This window comes from Gopherus evgoodei, chromosome 2 (assembly GCF_007399415.2).
Source record: "Gopherus evgoodei ecotype Sinaloan lineage chromosome 2, rGopEvg1_v1.p, whole genome shotgun sequence".
NCBI lineage: Eukaryota > Metazoa > Chordata > Testudines > Testudinidae > Gopherus > Gopherus evgoodei.
This window is the reverse complement of record NC_044323.1, coordinates 64,013,238-64,034,485: the sequence shown is the minus strand read 5'-3', so window position 1 is coordinate 64,034,485 and position 21,248 is coordinate 64,013,238. Positions and strand designations below refer to the sequence as shown.

General features: G+C 40.5%; 1 protein-coding gene across 3 annotated transcripts in view; it reads right to left on the bottom strand.

The window, feature by feature from the left end:
* The window catches only part of TAX1BP1 (Tax1 binding protein 1), a 78,200-nt gene that overhangs the window by 25,224 nt on the left and 31,728 nt on the right, over positions 1-21,248 (bottom strand). Inside the window, exons 6-12 of one of the 3 annotated variants that reach the window (XM_030550848.1) lie at positions 13,276-13,424; positions 13,050-13,140; positions 10,926-11,111; positions 4,777-5,004; positions 3,292-3,438; positions 1,978-2,047; positions 789-907 (exon numbers count right to left, since the gene is read on the bottom strand). In XM_030550848.1, coding sequence (XP_030406708.1) covers positions 789-907; positions 1,978-2,047; positions 3,292-3,438; positions 4,777-5,004; positions 10,926-11,111; positions 13,050-13,140; positions 13,276-13,424 — 990 coding nt within the window. The remainder of the gene's footprint in view (positions 1-788; positions 908-1,977; positions 2,048-3,291; positions 3,439-4,776; positions 5,005-10,925; positions 11,112-13,049; positions 13,141-13,275; positions 13,425-21,248) is intronic. The other 2 variants (XM_030550849.1, XM_030550850.1) reach the window with 2 other exon arrangements.

Sequence of the window (21,248 nt, the reverse complement as noted above, 5' to 3'; positions counted from 1 at the left end):
GAACTATATCAATGAGATCCAATATTCTTTTCCTTCTTGAGCCTTCAACAAGCTGCTATTCTTCTCTCCCCTTATCTGTTCTAGCTTTTTTGTATATACACAGTTTTACTCCTGCTCTTCAAAACATGCTGCCACTCTGTAAGGTGTCTCACATCCACTTCAATAAAAAACTCATTCCAACGAGCTTTGCAAACACCCAGAGCAACTTTCATCCAGAAGGTCAAAGGCAAAGGTTTCCTTTAAAGCATCCCATGTAATTCAAATGACCAACACAAGTCAGTAATGAACCAGCACAAATGCGACCCGCCCCCCGCCACAGAAAGTAATGAATCCAATTGCCTTGCACATGTCACACCATGGTAAACAAACATATTAGCATAATATATTTGTGAAAACATGAAATATAGGGTGGTAATCTTAATGGAAACAAGCGAATGCACTTTATTTAAATAGTTGCCTCCAAAGAAGATCTCTTTGCAGAGATTTCCATTTCAGGTTGTTCTCACCCCAATATTTGCTTTATAAAATTACTGACATTCCACTTCCACCCAAAAATAGCAGACAATCAAACATGCAAAGAATACCATAGCACCCACAAAATGAGGTCTTAAAATTCTACTGTGAAGATTCCTGCTTATGATAAAGTTTCTATTATGATCACATCCGTGCTATATGAATGACTATTAAGGGAACAAACAGTTCAGTAGCTGAGAAGAGTATTTCAATGTTTGAGATTTATTCCCTGTAGCTACTTTCTGTTCAACTTTCCAAAGCAGCCCTTTACTTACTGATAACATTTGCTTGCATTTCTTATACTTCTCTGTTTTCTCAGCAATTTCTTTGTTCATTTCACATGCTTGCTCCTTTACCACAAACTCTGAAACTATATCAGGAGAAATGGGGCTAGCTGCAAATATTGAAAAAAAATATGAATATTTTATTCTTTGTTTTTTAAATAAACAAAGAACAACAGGAATGAATGAAGGGTGGACAAACAGTTCAAATCTTGCCAAAGTCACAAACACTAATATGCATCTTGGAGACAAAATGTACATGACCCAATCTCTGCTGGCCACAGGCATATTAAGATGAGGGCAGCTGTATCAGGTTCTTGCCAATGAGGCCCTCAACTGGGCAAAGTTTGGATACCCATGCTGGACAGAAAATATTCCACAGCACATAAGTGTTTGGAGAGTTGAACATCCTTTTGAGAAATTAAACCATTTATAAACTTAATTTAATATATTAATTAATATTAATCTCTTAATATATTGGTACATATATTTTACCCTTTTGAAAAAATGCTTAATACTCTAAATGTCACACAATTGCAACTATTTACTTTCTCTCCAGTATGTGTTATGACATATTACATGTTCCTTTCTTTATGCTTAGAAGGCTAGATGTGTGGAAAGGTTAATAGTCCATGAAAATTACAACATAGTCAAGTATTTTCTAGCAAATTATTAATGTCTATAAATTATTAGGATACATAGTTCTGTTCTTTTCTGCAGATAACTGAACACTTTACCAGCATGGATTTTGCAATAAAATATATTAAACTGTAACTGCCATGGCTGAAGAGATGTTATGTTACTGTAAACATTTCTTTTTACTGAAATTCTGTTTATTAGCTAAACAAAAACAAAAAACATGCTATATATCTTAATAATTGATCTTAAACACCAACTCAGGGCTCAATCCTGCCAACATTTACATTTGTAAACTTCATTTATATCAGCAGACCCAATGAGAATATTTATGGGTGCAAGTATTTGCAGGAGCAGGCTCTCAAACTGGTGTTCATATTTCTAATCGGTTTCCATTGGGTTATCCAAACACCAAGGGCTAGTTGTTTATATACAAGGTACTTTTATAGATTACTTCACAAATTAATACTCTATTTGAGGCCAACAAATAGAAACCATTAAAAAAAGTTTACATTGTTAATACCTGGAGATGTGGTCAACTTTTTACCTGTAACGACTGCAATAGCTGTCTCAATGTTTGAGGCATCTGTCACTTTCTGTTGGTTCCCTGCAGTTTTCTTTATGAAAAAATAATTTTGGTACTTTATTCAAAGAAAACATCCATCAAGAATTACAATGAACTGCTTCAATGATTGTACAACTGTGAGAACATAGATTTTATAATTTAACTCAGTTCACTACTTTTTGAAGAAGCAGATAACTGTACACCATCTATCGCTTTTGTTTAAAGAAAAACACAAACGCAAATTAATATATTTCTCTGGCTTTATACCTTCTTCTGGAAATGGGCTCATCAAAGTTGCTGGGGTCAAGGTGAGATAAGAGTATAAAGTGTGTATTCTTTTTTTTTTTAATATCTCCACTGCATCTTTGCATTGACTCTGAAATATGATCAGTTTACTGCTTTTATAATGTCATATTTTATAATAATTTTCTTGCAAAAACAGTAATTATAAAAAATATTTTACAAAATAGATTATGGAAATCTCCACAGAGTATCTGATAAACTTTAAAAATTTAAATTTAATATTGTAATTTAAACTGGAATCTATGTTAGGAATTGGGATGGATGTAAATTAATAAAAGACAGATCTTGGATACTATAGATCCTTTTTTTTTTTTAAGCTAACATTTGAGCTGGGTGTCAGATATACATGACATACACACAACATACCATACCCCAAGACACAAGCAAGGGACCAGACATTTACCAACAGATATTATGGGATGATACCTCATTCCCTATTGACCTTCAGGATGATACAGGAAATAGCAGATATGAATCAAGTAGCTTCTGCAATATCGATAGAGCGATACATATAAAATAAGCAACCAAGCATGCACATAAAAGAGGTGCAGGTGCACAGTTCTGCTGCTGCACGAAATCCCTTTACCCATCTCTGTACACAAGCTTTCTCCCAAGTTCTCTCACCCTCTCTGCAGGGGAGATGAATGAAGGAATGAAAATGCAATGCCACGGTTTCCTCTCTTTCACAGCTGGGGGGAGAAGAAGCCTCAGCAAAAGAATACTATGCCTTGAAGATAATCCAGTTTATAACATCACACAACCTCAATAAGCTTTCTACATATACCAAATACGAGGATACTATGTTTGGTTTCAACAGCTTATATCCAACATCATAGATAAAAGTTGGCTCTACTACAGTAAGTATTATATTCATTGACCATTCCTCACACAATGTTCTGATTCTTGTTTAAATGCATTGTTCTTTGCTACAACAAATTTTAAACAAACATTGAAAAGTCACGAAGAGCAAATGGATTCTCCAATGCTACTTACTGTCTGGTCTACAAGTTTATTCACTTGTTTTTGGAGCTTCTGGCATTCCTTGAACTTTTCTCGATAATGGTCAGCAGCCATCTGCAGACGAAGCTTCAGATCCTCAACCTCTCTGCGCAGTTCCTGCTCTACTGTATTCAAAATTTCCTTTAAAAGAAAATAAAAAATAAATATCAAAATATATATTCTCTTTTGTTCAAATCAATACTATAGAACCTTTTTCAGGCAGTGGTAATGAAGACAAAGATTTGATTTTGGGGGGAAGAGATGGGGGATAATCCTTTTTCTTGGTGGCAAGAACACAGGTCCTACAATGAGAGTCACTTTGAGCAGAAAGTGGTGATGGAGTGAGAGGGCATTCATCAGAGACACAAATGTGTCTCTCTGGGTCTGTGAGCTGATCTGCATCCACCACAACATGAGTTTGAGCATTCTAGGGCCTATTCTAATTTTTGGCAACTGACTATGGTTCTGAAGGAACTATACACAACTAAGAATTGGCAGAGCACAACTGTGTTCCATCATGCCCCACATGACAGTGGGAGAAGTGAAGTGAAGATATACAATTGTTGCAGGAACCAAATAACTCAGCTTTAATCACTGGAGTAATTTTCACCTGTTCAGCTTTGCCCAAACTTTGGCTCCTTTCTGCAGCCTGAATGGTGCAATGGACCAGAGATAATCTGGCCAATTTTTCTGAGAATACTTTTCAAAGATACGTTGTAAAGTAATAAATACCTTTTCAATTCTACCCTCATGATAAAGAATGCTGGGGTATTTGAAAATGAAAGAATAAAGTAAATTGCTTTTGCTACATTTTGGAACCATAGGTGCATATTCTATGAATTTTCAGGCTGGCACACGATTTTTATAGTCCTATCTGTAATAGCCACAAGCCCACTGAAGTCAATCCAAGTCTTCCCATTTGAATTCAGTGGGCTTTGGCTTAAACAGCCTCCGACGGATAATATACCCATTCATGATGGTTTTAAATATTTTAATGCATTACTACTTATTAAAAAAAGTTTAGCAAAGAATCCACTTTGATCCATAAATTCTGAACCATTTGAGAAAAGGATGTATAGTTTTCTTCTAATGAGAGAAACTTTAGCAAGAGAAGAATCCCATCCAGTAGTTCTTATCTCATTTGCACCAATTTTAGAACAACCGCACCCACAGACATTCAGAAGAGTTTAAAAGAGTCAATTTAAAATAATCCAACTATCACATTGCTGTATTAGTCCGTAAGAATGTCTAAAAAAAAATATTCCTAAATACTATTAAAGAATCTTCATTCTAATCAGACCTTCTAATCAAATTACAAGTAATATCATCAATGGTGAGATAGAGGTTTTATTAATTATCCAGAAACAAGTTTTGTTTTCATGATTTTATCAAAACTGAAAACTGCTGTAACTAAACAAGCTCACATCAGGCTTGTGAATAACATTAATAAATCTCAGAACAAAAAAGGTAACATTTTACCTGTTCATTTTTCACAAGAGTAACTTTTTTTAGCTCAGCTACAGCATCAGCAAGCTGCTTCTTCAACTTCTCATTTTCCAATCGAGCACTATGAAGATCTGCCATTGTCTTATCTCGCACATTTACTGTATCACTCAGCTCTTTTGACATTAAGACAGCTTCCTGCTTGCTAGCCTGAATATGATCTTCAGCTTTCCGAAGTTGTTCCTTTAAAATATCTGCATCCTCCTGAAAGAAAAAACACAAAAAATTTGTTGTTTGAATATAGTGCTTCCTATTGGTATGGTTATGAGATCTGACCACTTCAAATAAAAAGCAAATTTCCCTGACAGCTCTAGCAAAGACATTATGATGCATAGTAAGTAAAAGACAGTTACCTTTTCCGTAACTGGTGTTCAAGATGCGTTGCTCGTGTCCATTCCATATTAGGTGTGTGTGCTCGCCATATGCACTGGTGCCAGAAGTTTTTCCCTCAGCAGTATCCATAGGGGACTGGCTCTGGTGCCCACATAGCGCAGTAAAAGGGACACCGCAGGCTCTCCACCCTTAGTTCCTTGTCGGAATGCCGAATAGTGGGGATGGAGGACAGATTGTGGAATGGACATGAGCAACACATCTCAAAGAACACCAGTTATGGAAAAAGTTACTACCTTTTCTTCTTTCAGTGCTTGCTCATGTCCATTCCATATTAGGTGACTCCAAAGAAGTACCAACAGAGGTGGGCAGGAGTTCACGGATGTGTAAACTGACACGCAGCTCTGCCGAACCTGGCATCATCCCTGGCCTGCTGAGTGATGGCATAACGAGTCATGAATGTGCGGACTGAGGACTACATTGCAGCTCTACAGATGTCCACGATAGGGATGTGCACTAGCAAGGCTGCCAAAGACGCCTGAGCTCTAGTCGAGTGGGCTCTGACCATTGGCGGCAGCAGAACCCCGGTCAGGTTGTAGCAGGTCATTATGCATGAAGTAATCCAATTGGAAATCCTCTGCATGGACGCTGGAAGGCCTTTCATCCTGTCCACTGTAGTGATGAAGAGCTGAGTTGATTTACGGAAAAGTTTGGTACGTTCAAAGTAAAACGTTCGGCCGTCCAGCACATGAAGACGCCGCTCTTTACTGGTCTTCTGTGGTTTGGGACAGAATATGGGGAGGAAGATGTCCCAGTTCATATGGAAGGTGGATACCACCTTCGGCAGGAAGGCCAAGTGGGGCCGCAGCTGAACCTTGTCTCTGTAGAAGACTGTGTATGGCGGTTCTGAGGTCAAAGCTTTAATTTCAGAGACCCGTCACGCTCACGTCACTGCCACCAGGAACACGACCTTCCATGGCACGTAGGAAAGGGAGCAGGAACCAAGCAGCTCAAAGGGAAGGCCAGTGATCCTAGAGAGGACCAAGTTAAGATCCTACTGCAGGACAGGAGCCCATACCTGTGGGAAAAGTCTCTCGAGCCCTCTCAAGAATCTGACTGTCATATCATGGGAAATAAATCTGTCCTTGGCTTGGTGCGTGAAAAGCAGAGATGACTGCAAGATGTGCTCTAACTGAAGAGTGCCCCAAGCCCTGGTTTCTCAGGGCAGCCTGTTTGGAAGAACACAAGGGGGAGATGCCATGTTCGGACACCCAGCAGGAAAACCTCGTCCACATGGCCAGGCAAGTCAGTCTAGTTGAGGGCTTCCTATTCCCCAGGAAAACCTACTGAACTTCTTCCGAACAGGTCTGCTCCTCCGGACTTAGCCATGCAGCATCAACACTGAAAGGTGGAGGGAATTGAGGTTGGGGAGTAAGAGCCAACTGTGGTCCTGTGACAGCAGGTCTGATCGGTTGGGCAGGGGCCACTGACAGGCTCATGAACCTGCCAAACCTGTGCTGGCGAGGCCACGATGGGGCGATCGTGACAACCTGCGTCTTGTCTCTCTTGATCTTTGCCAGGACCCTGCTGATGAGTAGAATCGGAGGGAAGGCGTACAGCAGGCTCCCTGATCATGACTGGAGGGAGGCATCGGAGAGGAAGACCGTGCTCAGACCTTGCCAAGGACAAAATTGATGGCACTTCCTGTTCTGTTTGGTAGCAAACAGATCCACTTGGGGAATTCCCCATTTTTGGAAGATCATGAAGGCTCCCTCTGGATGGAGCGACCACTTGTGTGGAGAGGAGAAGTCCCTACCGAGCTGGTCCACCAGCGTATTCTTGACGCTAGGAAGGTGACAAGCTTCCAGGTGAATTCGCGGCTGATGCAAAAGTCCCGTAGACGGAGTGCCTCTTGACAGAGAGCCAACAAGGTTATTCCCCCTTGCCTGTTGACGTAGAATACTGAGGCTGTGTTGTCCGTCAGAACTCATACCACTTTGCCCAACAGGTGGGGCAGGAAGACTCCACACCCCAGCCGGAATGCTCTGAGTTCCCTGACGTTCATGTGTAACCTTGCCTCTTCCAGGGACCACATCCCCTGTGTCTGGAGGTCACAGATGCACACCCCAGCCATGGTCCAAGGTGTCTGACACCAACTCGATGGAGTGAGGAGGGTTATCAAACAGAACCCCCTCCAGGACTGTCCTGCGGTCGGCCCACCATCGCAGTGAGGTCAGTATCGCCAGAGGAATGGTAACAATCTTTTCCAGGGAGTCCTGGGACTGGGAATAGACCATCGCCAGCCATTGTTGCAGGGGCCACACCCAGAGCCTGGCACGGTGGACAACATAAATGCACGCTGCCATGTGACCCAGCAGGTGCAGACACAGCTGTAGTCAGAGGGAACATGGAGACTGCTGCAATGAGGTTCGTCAATGTGCGGAACCTTTCCAGCAGCAGGACCACTCTGGCGCAAGTTAAGTCGAGGACCACTCCGATGAACTCTATCCTCTGCACTGGCACTAACCATATATAGCTATATTACAGGATTTCAAAGTTTGCACGAACAGAGAACAAAACAATGCTAACTGAAGAAGCAGACGTTCCACCACTGTCACTGGCAGCAACGAGGAGCTGAGGGTGGAGGGAGATGGCGGCGGCCCTTATACCACTGCCAGTCCCTTACGGATACTGCTAAGGAAAAAACTTCCAGCACCGCTGCATGTGGCGAGCACACATACCTAATATGGAATGGATATGAACAAGCACTCAAAGAAGAACTGACTTGTACACATGCACCTATTTTTCCCTTATTTTATTGACTCAAAATTGTGTACAATCATTTCTCATTAAAATGAGTTAAAAGTATACTATATATGAACAATCTTTGTTTCAAAATAGAAGTGTCAATAAATAATATTTTTACTTATTACTTTGCACACTACCTTTTTATTGCTTTTCAAGCTTACATTTTAAACACAATTAACAACTTTAAAAACTTATTTTGTACTCTATTAACATTACAACAGTTCTGATAAGCAGAAACAGCTATCTACGGTTTCACAAACAGAATTCACTTGTATAGTAGAGGAGACTTCGGATAAAAGCACTGAGTGACATCCTCTCTCTTGCTTGGGTCCTGTACACCATGAAAAGGCTGGGAGCAGTGAAGAGGTGCCCTAAAAGCCCCATATCTGGCCAAAGGAGGATTCTTTTGGTGCAGGCACTGGAAAAGATAGAGCCGTAAGGCTATTTTCCAAGGACCTGCTTCACAAGCCCTAGCATAGGAAGCGTGCCGGGATGGGACTACAACAGGACAGGGACAGAGCCACAGCACACAGTGCTGCAAAGATTCCAGGCAGCTCTGCATACCACAGGGCAGCTCCAGGAGGTTGATGTAATTTAGACAAGCACATGCCCTTTGACTGTGTTCTGGGTTGCACCCAATATGTTTCATTACGTCAGATACTTGAATTTAGTCATAACTACATTCACCAAAGGTTAGAGTAGCCTAATATTCTCAAGTTTGTCCTTTTGGGGGGAAAAATTATGTGACATTGAAAGTAATAGATTAGGCTGGATACTAAATACAATTCAAGGAAATTTATGTATAAAAACCACACAGCATAAAAATATTTCAGTGGTAAATCTTTAGTTGCTGAAAAGAATACCACTGAGTAGACCAGGGATGGGCAAACTTTTTGGCCCGAGGGCCACATCTGGGTGGGGAAATTGCATGCAGGGCCAGGAAAAATTAGGAAGGAACAATCAGTTTCACACATACAGAATGGGAAGAGACTGTCTAGGAAGGAGTACAGCAGAAAGGGATCTAGGGGTTATAGTGCACCACAAGCTAAATATGAGTCAACAGTGTGGTGCTGTTGCAAAAAAAAGCGAACGTGACTCTGGGATGCATTAACAGGTGTGTTGTGAGCAAGACACGAGAAGACATTCTTCCGCTCTACTCTGCGCTGGTTAGGCCTCAACTGGAGTATTGTGTCCAGATCTGGGCACCACATTTCAAGAAAGATGTGGAGAAACTGCCCTACCCCACCTCCCGGGACATAGTCCTAGCCACTTCCGGGAGCAGTGCGGGGCCCACAGCGCCACAGGAGCGGCAATCCCGCAGGCTGGATCCAAAGCCTTGATGGGCCAGATCTGGCCCACAGGCCGTAGTTTGTCCACCCCTGGAGTAGACTGCTGAGGTGTGGGAATAGTAAGTGAGGGATGCCTGGAAAGATGTCAACAGGCAGCTGTTGAAGACAGTTTGAGCACACTTCAAAATAGCTACCACTACATGATGTTGGCCATTTGAAGTATCCAAAACCAAGTGTTTTTTTTTAATAAAAAACAGGAGTGGAATCTTACAAAGACTATTGTATTTTTTTAAATCATACACCTAGTCTGAATATGTTTTTAGAAAGTTTACATTGTGCATATAAGCTTTTAATTCATACACTAGTAAATAGGGTATAATTCCAACATTACAGAATAAACTAACTAGTGTCCAAAAGCCCCAACCAAGATTGGGGCTTCATTGCACTAGATATTCTAGAACCACTGCTTCTTTACCCTGTGGTACAGGTCATATTAATCACTTACATTTCTGCAAATCTGTGGGATTTAGTAACACATAATAAAGAAATGTTAGGGAACCCTCAAGAAATGGCAGTAAGTGCTCAGCAAGTTTAACAAATGAAATATAGATACTGTTTTATCCATTCCTGGAACAAACACTTCTGAGGTAAAACACAGTAACTGTTTTGTCAATATATTCAGCAGCAAAACCATAAAAGAGTCAAAAGAAGGAAAATGAGAAATACCATATCTAGTCTAAATTGCAGACAACATGCTATCCTCTTTCTTCTCTTGCTATTTCCCTTGTCCATAGCACTACTTTCACACTTCCATTGAATACCATTCCCACAATCCTTGTTACTGCAAGGATTGCAAGTTTCTGTTCTTTCATGATCTTGATGACTAATAAGACCAGATGACTTGCCTTCCTTGTCACATAACACCCAAAATCCTCTCTATTGTAGTTCCTACCTTTTCCACCCTGCTCTCAAGGTTAATTCTTCCTGAGAAAGTCTTGGAGCCAATTCTCTGCTCTCATCCTTGAGTTTTTGCCTCATCTTGTTGTCTTGTTTGATACCTTGTCCTCCCTTGGTTTTCATATCACATTTAACAAGGGGAGAGATAGCTCAGTGGTTTGAGCATTGGCCTGCTAAACCCAGTGTTGTGAGTTCAATCCTTGAAGGGGCCATTTAGGGATCTGAGGCAAAAAAATTTGTCTGGGGAGTGGTCCTGCTTTGAGCAGGGGGTTGGACTAGATGACCTCCTGAAGTCCCTTCCTACCCTGATATTCTAAATCCTAACAGTGCTACGACCTTGGCTCCCTTCTCTTCTGGTATTTTTATCTACTGACGTGACAACTACCATCTCTGTGCCGACAACTCACAAATTAACTCTCCATGCCTGTGTCCCCCCATCGCTCCCTTCTTTTTAGCCTGTCTCAGATATCTTTCCCCCCATCCCTAGATATTTTTCCCCATCAACTCAAACTTAGCATCGCTAAAACTGAACTCATTTTGTTCCTAAACCCTCTCCCACTTCCTCATTTCTCTGTCTTTATTGAAGACTAGTCTATCCTCCCTGATAGTCAGGCATATATCCTGGAGGTGACTTTCAACTCCTCCCACTCCTTTGCCGAACACACATAACCTTAAATTAAAAACGATTTCAGCCTGCGAAGTGTATTTTCAAACTGGATCAATTATAGCAGTACCGCTTACCTTGTTTGAGGAGGAAAGCAAAAAAGCTCTCTTCAGGTTTTCTTTTTCAGCTATACATAGCTGTAACTTGCCAACCTCCTCTTTGTAATGGGATATCATATTTTCTTTGTTTGCATCCAGATTCTTTAATGTATGGACCTCTTTTACTAGCTTGGTGTTTTCTATTTCTGTATTCTTCAAGTGTATCTGTAATGATGCTCAAAAGTGTCAAACTCATCTTTTCCAATTAAATCACAGGAATCAGTGACATTATAAAGACCATTGTGTATCTCAAATCAAAGAATAACTTCTTACCTGTTCATTTAAATGTTTTCTAAGTCCTCCTACATCAGGCTTGACTATTAGTTTCCAGCAGATAGAGAGACTAATCAAAAACTTGATAATGTCATTATCCTTATATTAAAAGCTTTCTGACTGCTACTTTCTAGTGTACCATCCAACACCAGCTCTGCTATACTAGTAGAGACCACAGCCTTGTTCCAAAAATAGAGCAAGCATAACAATTCTGAAAACTCTAACACAGTGGCTCTCAACCTTTCCAGACTACTGTACCCCTTTCAGGAACCTATACCCCCTTCACCTCACTTAAAAACTACTTGATCACAAAATCAGACATAAGAATACACAAGTGTCACAGCACACTAAGAAAAATTGCTTACTTTCTCGTTTCTACCATATAATTATAAAATAAATCAATTGGAATACATACATTGTACTTACTTTTCAGTGTATAATATATAAAGCTGTATAAACAAGTCATTGTCTGTATGAAGTTTTAGTTTATACTGACTTTGCTAGTGCTTTTTATGTAGCCTACTGTAAAACTAAGCCAATATCTAAATGAGCTGATGTATCCCCTGGAAGACCTCTGCTTACCCCCGGGGTACGCATACCCCTGGTTGGGAACCACTGGGCTAACACTTTCCTGACCAGGATGGGATGTCTAGACAGATATAAAATGATTTGGGGAAATTACAGAGAGGCATTGCTCTTCTAACATCCTCCTCTTATAACCAGTCTAGACAAATGGGACTGCAACAGCAGTACCCAGTATCAGAGACAATGGGTGAGACTACCTGGAAAGAGCAGTCAGCTACAACCAAGTAGTATTTGAAGATGCCACTATACCTAATATGTAATGTCTAGTAAATAAGTGTTACAAATCTCAAGCACGTGCCCAATGCAGGTCTAGAAGTCTCCCATTTGCTCTGTCCGCTCACAAGGAAAACACTGTGGTTATGGAATGTGCCTTGATGTTTACAGGAGACTTAGGGACTAGGCTTTTCCAGTATTGTCTCTAATACAAAGAGCTACTCCTTGGATGCAGATGTGTTTTCAGGCACACCCTTTTTTTTTTTTTTTTTTTTTTTTTTTTTAAGAAAAAGCTATGTAGATACCGTACAGATGTGAATGTTCTAACATCTCATCCAGACAACTGCTTCTAAGAGGAGAAGCTAAAGGGAGGGATAGCTTGGCGGTTTGAGCATTGGCCTGATAAACCCAGGGTTGCGAGTTCAATCCTTGAGGGGGCCATTTAGGGAACTGGGGTAAAAATCTGTCTGGGGATTAGTCCTGCTTTGAGCAGGGGGTTGGACTAGATGACCTTCTGAGGTCCCTTCCAACCCTAATCTTCTATGATTCTATGAATGATCGCCTTAAGTAAGCCCTAGTACAAGCTAGTAGAGACATTTCTGAAGTACCACTGATTCCTGTATCTACCTTCTCAAATCCATTTGTCTGAGGTAGTACAATAGATTGATATAAAAAGAAACACATATTCACAGTAACCAGGATGGTTCCAGAAGCTCACTTTGACTAGTTAGGAGGGTTTGGAATTTTACCATTGAAGCCCTGTCTACAACTGAAAAGGTTTACAAGTATAGCTTGACTGGCTAAACCCACCTAGTGGAGATGCAGTTTGTACTAGCAAAGAGTCCAATCATTGGGTCTCCATTGATACAGTATGTCTCTAGAGACCCTTCCATATCTTGTGCCAAACTCTGATGTTTTTCCCATCCATTTTTATCTAAGAGTATTCAGTTTATCACCTCTCTCTCTAAAATGTCATTAGTCTTATTCTAAGTCATCTAGCTTAAGGACATGCAGCTGGAAAGAATATGTTACCTTGTAAAGTTCCTTCTCGTCCTTTTCAGTCTTTAACTGACATTCAAGTTGTTCTTTCTCAAAGACGACTTTCTTCAATTTGTCTTTCAGACTAGGGAATGGATTGATTGATATTAATGTAGTAATTCATTCAAATGTTACATTTCGTCTCAATTTATATGGAGTGCATAAACACCAAAAGTAACATTAAAATAAAACAAAGTCTTGCAAGAAGATTGCCAAATACCTGTCTAACTCAGTTTCTTTTGCAATAGCTTTCTGAGTAACAGTCATGATATCTTCTTCAAGTTGGAGAACTTTCGAAGTAGTCTCATCATACTTTTTCTTTAGTTCTTCATTTTCAATTTTAAGAGTTTCTGATGCTTGAAGATTATCCTTTTAAAATATATACACATACATAGATATAATTTATGATAAGGAATACATTTAGAAACACATTTTCAAATAGTTTAGAGGGCCAATTTCTATACTTTTAAAGCTGACTCTACTCTAAACAACTTCCTTATTACACTGATTACTGCATTTTTCAAATATAATTGTCCACTTTAAAACAAAGCATACTATTTATTATAAATACTAAACTAAATAAATTGTGCATACATACAACCTACTTTCATACTGTAGCACACTTGTTCAACTAAGGAAACATGGGATGTAAATCAATTGTGTTTTGGTCATGTTACATCTTTCCAGCTCTCGGTATTTTAAAAAAAAGCAATACTTATGTCTCTAAAATGGAAACATACTTGCAAAAAGATAATTTAATTTTAAAAAGATTTAATGCAAATTGGAGTCTTGAGGATACCTGTCTTCACATAAGTGTAACTAACCAACTCACCAGAAGGAAGAGAAATTTTATCGAATTCTCTTACTGAATATACTTTTAACTACATTTAACAGGATGAAACAGAAGGGACTTAAAGACTTTACAGACTGTACTAACACAGAGATGGGCTGGATGGTTCCAAAAGGTTTTTTCCAGTTCTAATTTCTTATATCTCTAATGTTGTATCTTTTCACATAAATGTATATATTTATAAGCCTGTTGCCAACTACATACAGAAAATAGGTGTATTTACTTAACAAATATATATAAATCCACGCAAGGGATTAAGGATTAAGTAGAGATCGAAAAAGGGAAAAAAGGTGAACAACTAGAGCCCTGCGCAGATACAAAAATGTATATCTGCATCCGATCCGCAAAAATTGTCTGTGGATATCTGCAGATTTGTGGGTCTCTACTTATCGTGGCCAGGGTGAGGCTCTGAGACCCACTCTGGAGCCCAGTTGCGGAGTGCCACGCTGGCAGCTGTGGGGAGCCCACACAGAGTCACAGACCCTCCACCTGTCCTCGACTGGGTGGGGACACTGCCAGGGACTGCTCTCAGCCCCCCCGACAAGCAGCTCCACAGTGACCTGGCGGGGGAGAGGTGACCTATGGAGTTGTCTGGGGCCCCCGCCCACGGCAGTGCAGGGTCCGCTGCAGCTCCCCACAGCTGCCCATCCGGCTCTTACCATGGCCGGGCTGTGACTCCAAGCCCCATCTCACCCACCCTGGCTGGGTCAGGGAGAGCCACGCTGGCAGCAGTGGGAAGCCTAGGTCCCTCCACCTGCCCTGGGCAGGAGGCCTGGGGAACAGGGACACAGGCCAGGGGCTGCTTGGAACCCAGGCTCCCCACAGCTGCCAGCATGGGTCTCCCCAACCTGGCTCCGGCAGAGGGGCTTGGAGCTGCAGCCCGGCCACTGTGTTCTACCTCTTTACAATCATTACCAGTAATAAAGATTCTGGAAACTAAGTTAGCTGGCAATGCTGTTTATGATGCCTATGGCTAAAAAGAATCCAGCTCATTCTCCCATGACTGTCAGTTCTAAGATGTTGTCAGTAGTAAAACTATGTTTTTGTCAGTCAAACAAAGAGTGATACAACTTTGCAAGACATCTAAAATAATTCCTTATCATTCTTAAAACATACTTTAAAAAAAGATATCTCCACCAGCAAATCCAAAAAAAAAACCCAGGGTTTATCATAAAAACTAAAATATAACCTCACTTGTATCAGCCACTACAATTATTTCTTCAATTTCTTAGAAAATACAGAAGTAGAAAACAAATGAATCCATCTAAATTAACTATGAAGGCAACGTACATTTGCTTTCAACAAAATCTTAAAACATTTATATTGTGCATAAATCTGAGATACTTAAAAAACAGATTTAAGGCTTAATCCTGCAAACACTCATGTGAAATAACACTGTTCACATAATTAGCTCCACTACTTCAATGAGATTACTCAGATGTGTAATGTTTGCAGGAAGGAGTCTATGGACACTACTATAAATATACACACAAAAAAGCCCCATATTGATTTTGTAGCATATGTTATAGTTTACTTTAGAACACATTAATTCTGTCATTTCACAGAAAACTGCCATTTGATCATGGCTATTCTCACAAATACATAATTTGAAATAAAATGCAAGAATTTCATTTATCTTTACTACTAAAGAATGTCTGCAAATTAGTCCTTCCACCAAATTAGATCAACAATTTGTCTAAATTAATCAGTTTAAAAAATAAGGCAAGATCAATTAAAACATTTACAGGTAATCAGTTTGCTCCTCATAAGAATATTGACAGCACTAAAGGAAGAAATCCCTGGTGTCAAAACAAGTAACTCTAAAACTGTAACAAATAACCCCTAAAACTTTTTTTTTGTTAAATAAAGATTTCTACTCAAAAAACGTTCAAATTTTTAAAATGTGCATGTTATCAAAAATCATATAGTTTGGGTAAAAAACAGGCACAGAAAATATTTTAAAATGCTCAGTTTTTGTACTTTATGCAGATCTGATCTGGGCACTTGCAATGCAGACTGAACATACTGCTTCAGTAACAAGGTGCGCCCTGTCATTTTCCAATCAGAGGAGCACTTCTAGTAAAGCAGGTAGGGAAGCTAACTCATATTTGATATTTGAATACGACTTTTAAATGAATAATGTTATTGTGCAGATCACTGCTGTAGAACCTGGATTTATGCTAATACTTGTTAGAGGAATAAATCACATTAATATAAAAACCTCTTCAAACAGCAAAATAAATTTTTAAGACCTGTTGAAAGAACAAATGTATTAAAATCAATAAATCTGCCTATGTTCCAGGTTATATCAGTGTTATATATACACTGAAACGTTTTCCAAAAGTTTACAGGACCAAAGAAAAAGCAGGTTAAAGGAACAGATTTACTGTACACCAAGGTTATACATTTAGAAAGCTACTGTAAGAGTTGTCACCACTGCAATGTTAGAACATTGTTCACTAGTCCTATCTGGCCACAAGAGGGAGACAAACAACTACTTAAGATTCAGAATCGCAGTATCTTTGCTCTGTACAGTCAACTCAAAATTACAAAATCTCTGTTTGAGAATTTTAGTGGTGGCACAGACTGTCAAAAGGGCAACTGAAATTAAGGCTGACACTTTAACTACAACATACTCCTTGTGCCCAGGCAGAGCAAATTAAGTCTAAGAACATCAGGCAACCAAATGTAATGGGAGAGAGCTTAGCACAACAAAATGGGAAGTTAAATTATGAAAGTTAATGACAGAAAGGCAGATATAATATACCAATAAATACCCCAGACCAAAATGACAAAGTAAAGATGATCTTATCTAAGGACCTGAAGATCTCATACATAGTTACCAAAAGGACTATCAGGATTCTTTAGAGCACTGAGGATTTTCTACCAGTTTCCCATGCACGGAAGAATCCCGTGCACTGCTACAGACTAGGGACCGAGTGGCTAGGCAGCAGTTCTGCAGAACAGGACATAGGGGTTACAGTGGATGAGAAGCTCACCTCAGTCCCTGGAAAAATCATGGAGCAGGTCCTCAAGGAATCAATTCTGAAGCATTTAGAGGAGAGGAAAGTGATCAGGAACAGTCAGCATGGATTCACCAAGGGCAAGTCATGCCTGACTAATCTAATTGCCTTGTTTAATGAGATAACTGGCTCTGTGGATGAGGGGAAAGCAGTGGACGTGCTATTCCTTGACTTTAGCAAAGCTGTTGATACGGTCTCCCACAGTATTCTTGCCGGCAAGTTAAAGTAATATGGGCTGGATAAATGGACTATAAGGTGGACAGAAAGCTCGCTAGATCATCAGGCTCAACGGGTAGTGATCAATGGCTCCATGTCTAGTTGGCAAACGGTATCAAGTGGAGTGCCCCAAGGGTTGGTCCTGGGGCCAGTTTTGTTCAATATCTTCATTAATGATCTAGAGAATGGTGTGGACTGCACCCTCAGCAAGTTTGCAGATGACACTAAACTGGAGGAGTGGTAGATATGCTGGAGGGTAGGGATAGAATAGAGAAGGACCTAGACAAATTAGAGGACTGGGCCAAAAGAAACCTGATGAGGTTCAATAAGGACAAGTGCAAAGTCCTGCACTTAGGAAGGAAGAATCCCATGCACTGCTACAGACTAGGGACCAAATGGCTAGGCAGCAGTTCTACAGAAAAGGACCTGGGGCTACAGTGGATGAGAAGCTGGATATGAGTCAACAGTGTGCCCATGTTGCCAAGAAGGCTAACGGCACTTTGGGCTGTATAAGTAGGGGCACTGCCAGCAGAACGAGGGACATGATCATTCCCCTCTATTCGACACTGGTGAGGCCTCATCTGGAGTACTGTGTCCAGTTTGGGGCCCCACACTACAAGAAGGATGTGGAAAAATTGGAAAGAGTCCAGTGGTGGGCAACAAAAATGCTTAAGGGGCTGGAGCACATGACTTATGAGGAGAGGCTGAGGGAACTGGGATTGTTTAGTCTGCAGAAGAGAAGAATGAAGGGGGGATGTGATAGCTGCTTTCAACTACCTGAAAGGGGGGTCCAAAGAGGATGGCTCTAGATTATTCTCAGTGGTAGCAGATGACAGAACAAGGAGTAATGGTCTCAAGTTGCAGTCAGGAAGGTTTAGGTTGGATACTGGGAAAAACCTTTTCAATGGGAGGATGGTGAAGCACTGGAATGGGTTACCTAGGGAGGTGGTAGAATCTCCTTCCTTGGAGGTTTTTAAGGTCAGGCTTGACAAAGCCCTGGCTGAGACGATTTAGTTGGGGATTGGTCCTGCTTTGAGCAGGCGGTTGGACTAGATGACCTCCTGAGGTCCCTTCCAACCCTGACATTTTATGATTCTATGATTCCCACAGAGTCTTTTCTGCTATGATTAAAATGCTTTGCATAGCTTTGGAACAGGAACATTCTAGGATCGTTGCCCATCCAAGTACCAACCTGTGAGATGAAGAAAATCCAGGGTGGGATGCTTGACCCTGCCATTCTTCTGAGTCAAGAGAACCAAAAGGTCTGGATGCTGATAGGTGAACAGAATGACATTTGTGGTAGACTCAGAAACCAGAAATATCTGGGCCATTTGTTGGGGGGGATGAGGATGACCTGTGCCCTATCTAGTAAAATCTTTCTCACAACAGCGGAATGGGAAGGAAGGCTTAGTTCAGGTGACCTATCCACTGCACTAGGAGTGTGTCACCTCTGTCTTCAAGCTCCCCAGAGCAGCACAATAGCAGAGCATCAGGACAGTCCTTGAGCTCTCCTGCACCAGTACATATTGGACTTCCTGTTTGCGTGGGAGGCAAACTGGTTACAATGGGGATTCCTCATGAAGTGAAGATGCTGTTTTCCACTGAATCATTAAACTCTCAAACAGATCAGTGGTGAAATGCCTGCTGAGGCTGTCCAGCAGTGAATTCTGGGCACCCAGGAGGTACATTCCTGATAGGATGATGTGATTCCGGATACACCATTTCCATAAGTTGACTGCCTCTATACACAAATGTATCTCACCCATCCCTGCTTATTTATAAAGAATACAGTTATGCTGTCCGACACTATCAGAAGATGCAGAGATTGTATGAGTGGTAGGAATGCTTTGCAAGGATCTCTACTGCTCAGGTCCAGTTTTAGGCACATTCTGGTTTTCTGAGTTATCCAAGTACCTTGATTACACATCACCCATGTGCACATCCCAGACCGTAAGGGAGGCAACTGTAACTACCAACTTGTTGGGTGTGGGGGATAGAAAGGGAACACCAACAAACTCATGTCCAGGGTCCATCTACCATGTCACCTCATGGTGTTCATGCTGCACTTGCTCAGTGCGTATGCCATTTGGTGGCACGCTTCTAAGCAACGGAGGCAGGGTCTGGTGAAAGGCATCACATAAGAACATGATACCATATGCCCCAAGAGTGAGGCACATCTGAACTGATGTTCTAGGAATTTGTATAACTAGATCTATCAGAGCACCCATGGTGCAAAAATCTTTCCTGGGGACGGGAGTTGGTCTTTACCCTCATCAAATCCAAGGTCACTCCTATAAATTCTATGGCCTGCATCAGGCAGGGATTTCCCTACACCCCGCTGAACTCTTTTTGATTATCTTTTTTACAGTGCAAATATTTGTAATAAAACGAAACAGTATTTTCCAATTCACCTTATACAAGTACTGTAATGTAATCTCTTTACCGTGAAAGCGCAACTTACAAATGTAGAATTTTTTTTCTACTTAACTGCACTCAAAAATAAAATAAATGCAAACCTTTAGAGCCTACAATTCCACTCAGTCCTACTTCTTGTTCAGCCAATTGTTAAAACAGACAAGTTTGTTTACATTTACAGGAGATAATTCTGCCTGCTTATTTACAATGTCACATGAAAGTGAGAACAGGCGTTCACATGGCACTGTTTTAGCTGGCATTACAAAATATTTACACGTCAGGTAGGTTATACATTTGTATGCCCCTTCATGCTTTGACTACATTTTCAAATATGTCCTCTGGAATAGTAGAAAATATCCAAAAATATTTATACTAATTTTAAACTGGTATTCTATTATTAATGGTGCAATTAAAATGGCGAGTAATCACAATTAATTTTTTTAATCAAGTTAGTTTTAAGTTAATTGCTTGCGTGAAATGCAACTGATTGACAGTCCTAATTCTACTATATCTCTCTGCTGTAATGTGCTAATAGTTTAAGAAAAGTAGGCCCAAACAAGTTTTTCAAAGACACATGGGCATCTCAGCCAGGTATTAAAGAACTATCATTTGCTTAAGCCGCCACTCTCCAGCAATGGGAGACAACACCCTTACATTTCATTACATGGACAGTTCAAACCTCATGTCCACAACAAACTGAGTGTCACCATGACTCAACAAGGACGTTTCCAGCACTAAAAACTGAATTATAAAGAGAAAGGAAAACACTTGACTTCACTCCACCTCCTCATCTCATCTCCCTGCTCATGACATCAATGAATACCTGAAGGACACTGAACTAAGGGGGAGATGTGCCAGTCTGAAAGGAGACTCAGCCTGTGAAATTTACTGCAGCACATGGTGAGGAAAACCTTTGCTTTGAATTTTGTTAGTTTGTTAAGTTAGCCATTAGCTTGCATTTTATCTTTTCTTTTATAATCACTTTTATGCATCATTACTTGTAATCACTTAAAATCTATCTTTCTGCAGTCAATGCACTTATCTTATTGTTTTATCTTAATCAGTATGTTTGGATTAAAGTATGTGGGAAACTCCATTTGGGAAAACAAAATTGGTGTATATCATTTTCCTTTGATGAAATGACAGACTTCCTAAGAGCTTGCATTATTTAGTAGTGTGCTAGACAGTACAAGACATATACTTCATGGGAAAATTCTGGGACTGGAGAGCTTGCTGGTGTTGGTCTACTGTTTAATTCATGAGTGGCTAGCTAGTAGAAGTCAATATTGTGCAGCCAGGAGTGATTTTACATGTTAGAGGCTGTGTGTGAGCAGGCGAGGAGTGGATGTTCTGATTGTGAAAAGTGTAAGAGTCATCCTAGGTTGGAGAACAACAATCCAGACCGCTCTCTGGGGCACATCTCACACATACATATAAAAATATCTATTCTTAGATGTATGGAATACCTGTTTTTCCAAACATAATATAAAGACTCAAGTGCAAAGAGCATTTGAAATGAGTCAAAATACTATTTGAGTTCTTCTAGCTAAAAGCAGCTGCAGAAAGTTAAAAAAAAATTAACCCCATCAGAGAATTTGCGTGCCAAGTTTCAACTTGAGTTACGTTTAAACCATATAATTATAAATATTGTTCAGCAGAGGCTTATAAACTCACATCCCATCCTCCCTC